Genomic DNA, 1,661 nt, shown 5'->3' with positions numbered 1-1,661 from the left:
TTATTTATTTATTTATTTATTTATTTATTTATTTATTTATTTATTTATTTATTTATTTGCCCCACCCGGTCCTCAGCAGCGGCAGCAGACCAGCGTCGGCGTCGTCTTCGACAAAAGGGCTGCAGCAAAAAAAGAAAATTAAATTAAATTAAAAAATTGAATAAATAAATAAAAAATAAATAATTAATTAATTAATTGATTAATTAATTAATTAATAATTAATTAATTAATCAATTAATTATTAATTATTAATTAATTAATTAATTGATTAATTAATCAATTAATCTTGCTAGCTGGCTAGCTAGATAGCCAGTCAGCTAGCTAGCTAAATAGCTAACCAGCTAGCCAGTCAGCTAGCTAGCTAGCAAGCTAGTTAGCAAGCAAGCTAGCTAGCTGGCTAGCTAGCTAGCTAGCCAGTCAGATAGCTGGCTAGCCAGCCATCCATTTATCCATCTAACTGGCCAGCCAGTCAGTTGCTTAATCAGCCAGCTAGCTATCTAACTACTAGCCAGCTAGCTAGCTAGCTAACTAGCTAGCTAGCCAACTGCTGATTAGCTAGCTAGCTACCTAGCTAACTACTAATTATCTAGCTAGCTAACTATTAATTAGCTAGCTAGCTAGCTAGCTAGCTTACTAGCCAGCCAACTACTAATCAGCTAGCTAGCTAGCTAGCTAGCTAGCCAACCACTAATTAGCTACCTAGCTAGCTAGCTAGCTAGCTAGCTAGCCAACTACTAATTAGCTAGCTAGCTAGCTAGCTAGCTAGCTAGCCAACTACTAACTAGCTAGCTAGCTAGCTAGCTAGCTAGCTAGCTAGCTAGCCAGGGGTGAGTCTGACAAGGAGGAGACGTTGACGGCTCGGATGGAAAGGACCCAGTCGTTGTGTTCTTCGCTGTCTATACACCCCAAGTGCAGCGCAGCAGCAGCAGCAACAGCAGCTAAGAAGCAGCAAACGCTGCCTTCTATTGGGTACAAAGGCCGCAGCGCCTGCAGCGCAGCAGCAAACCTTTTATTTCATTTAATTTATTTAATTCATTTAATTCATTTTATTTTATTTTTAATTTATTTTAATTTCAAATTTATTTAAATAAATCTTTCGGCGTTTATTTTGCACAAACTTGCGCAGAGGCACACGCGCAAGTGAGCAACGCAAGCAGCAAACTGCAGCAGCAGCAGCAGCAGCAGCAGCAGCAGCAGCGGCACAGTCACGTAGAGCAGCAGCAGCAGCAGCAGAACAGCCACGTGGAGCGGCAGCAGCAGCGGTTTAGTGATGACGAGAGCAGCTGCTGCAGCAGCAGCTGCAGCAGCAGCTGCTGCAGCAGCAGCTGCTGCAGCAGCAGCTGCAGCAGCAGCTGCAGCAGCAGCAGCAGACCGACCATGGCCAGGAGCATCGCCTGGGGTTTGCCGCAGTGGGAGCCTTTGCTGCTGCTGCCGGCTTCTGCTGCTGCTGCTGCTGCTGCTGCTGCTTCCACTTCTTCTGCTTCTCCGGGCTCCACCAGCAGCAAAAATTGCTCCTCCTGCGCGCACAGCAGCAAATAAAGCAGCAGCAAATAAAGCAGCAGCAAATGAAGCAGCAGCAAATAAAGCAGCAGCAAATAAAGCAGCAGCAAATAAAGCAGCAGCAAATAAAGCAGCAGCAAATGAAGCAGCAGCAAATAAAG

General features: G+C 44.5%; 1 protein-coding gene across 1 annotated transcript in view; it reads right to left on the bottom strand.

Annotated features, from left to right (window-relative positions):
• Positions 1 to 1,517, bottom strand: part of ENH_00022480 (hypothetical protein, conserved) — a gene marked incomplete at both ends in the record, with an annotated part of 4,558 nt that extends 3,041 nt beyond the window's left edge. The window contains 3 exons of the mRNA XM_013584538.1: positions 66 to 119; positions 839 to 987; positions 1,377 to 1,517. Coding sequence (XP_013439992.1) covers positions 66 to 119; positions 839 to 987; positions 1,377 to 1,517 — 344 coding nt within the window. The remainder of the gene's footprint in view (positions 1 to 65; positions 120 to 838; positions 988 to 1,376) is intronic.
• Between the last annotated feature and the right edge of the window lie 144 nt (positions 1,518 to 1,661).

The sequence above is a fragment of the Eimeria necatrix genome, genomic scaffold (genome assembly GCF_000499385.1).
Source record: "Eimeria necatrix Houghton genomic scaffold, Enh_scaff17, whole genome shotgun sequence".
NCBI lineage: Eukaryota > Apicomplexa > Conoidasida > Eucoccidiorida > Eimeriidae > Eimeria > Eimeria necatrix.
The sequence above is the reverse complement of the archived record's forward strand: the minus strand, read 5'-3'. Positions and strand labels throughout refer to the sequence as shown.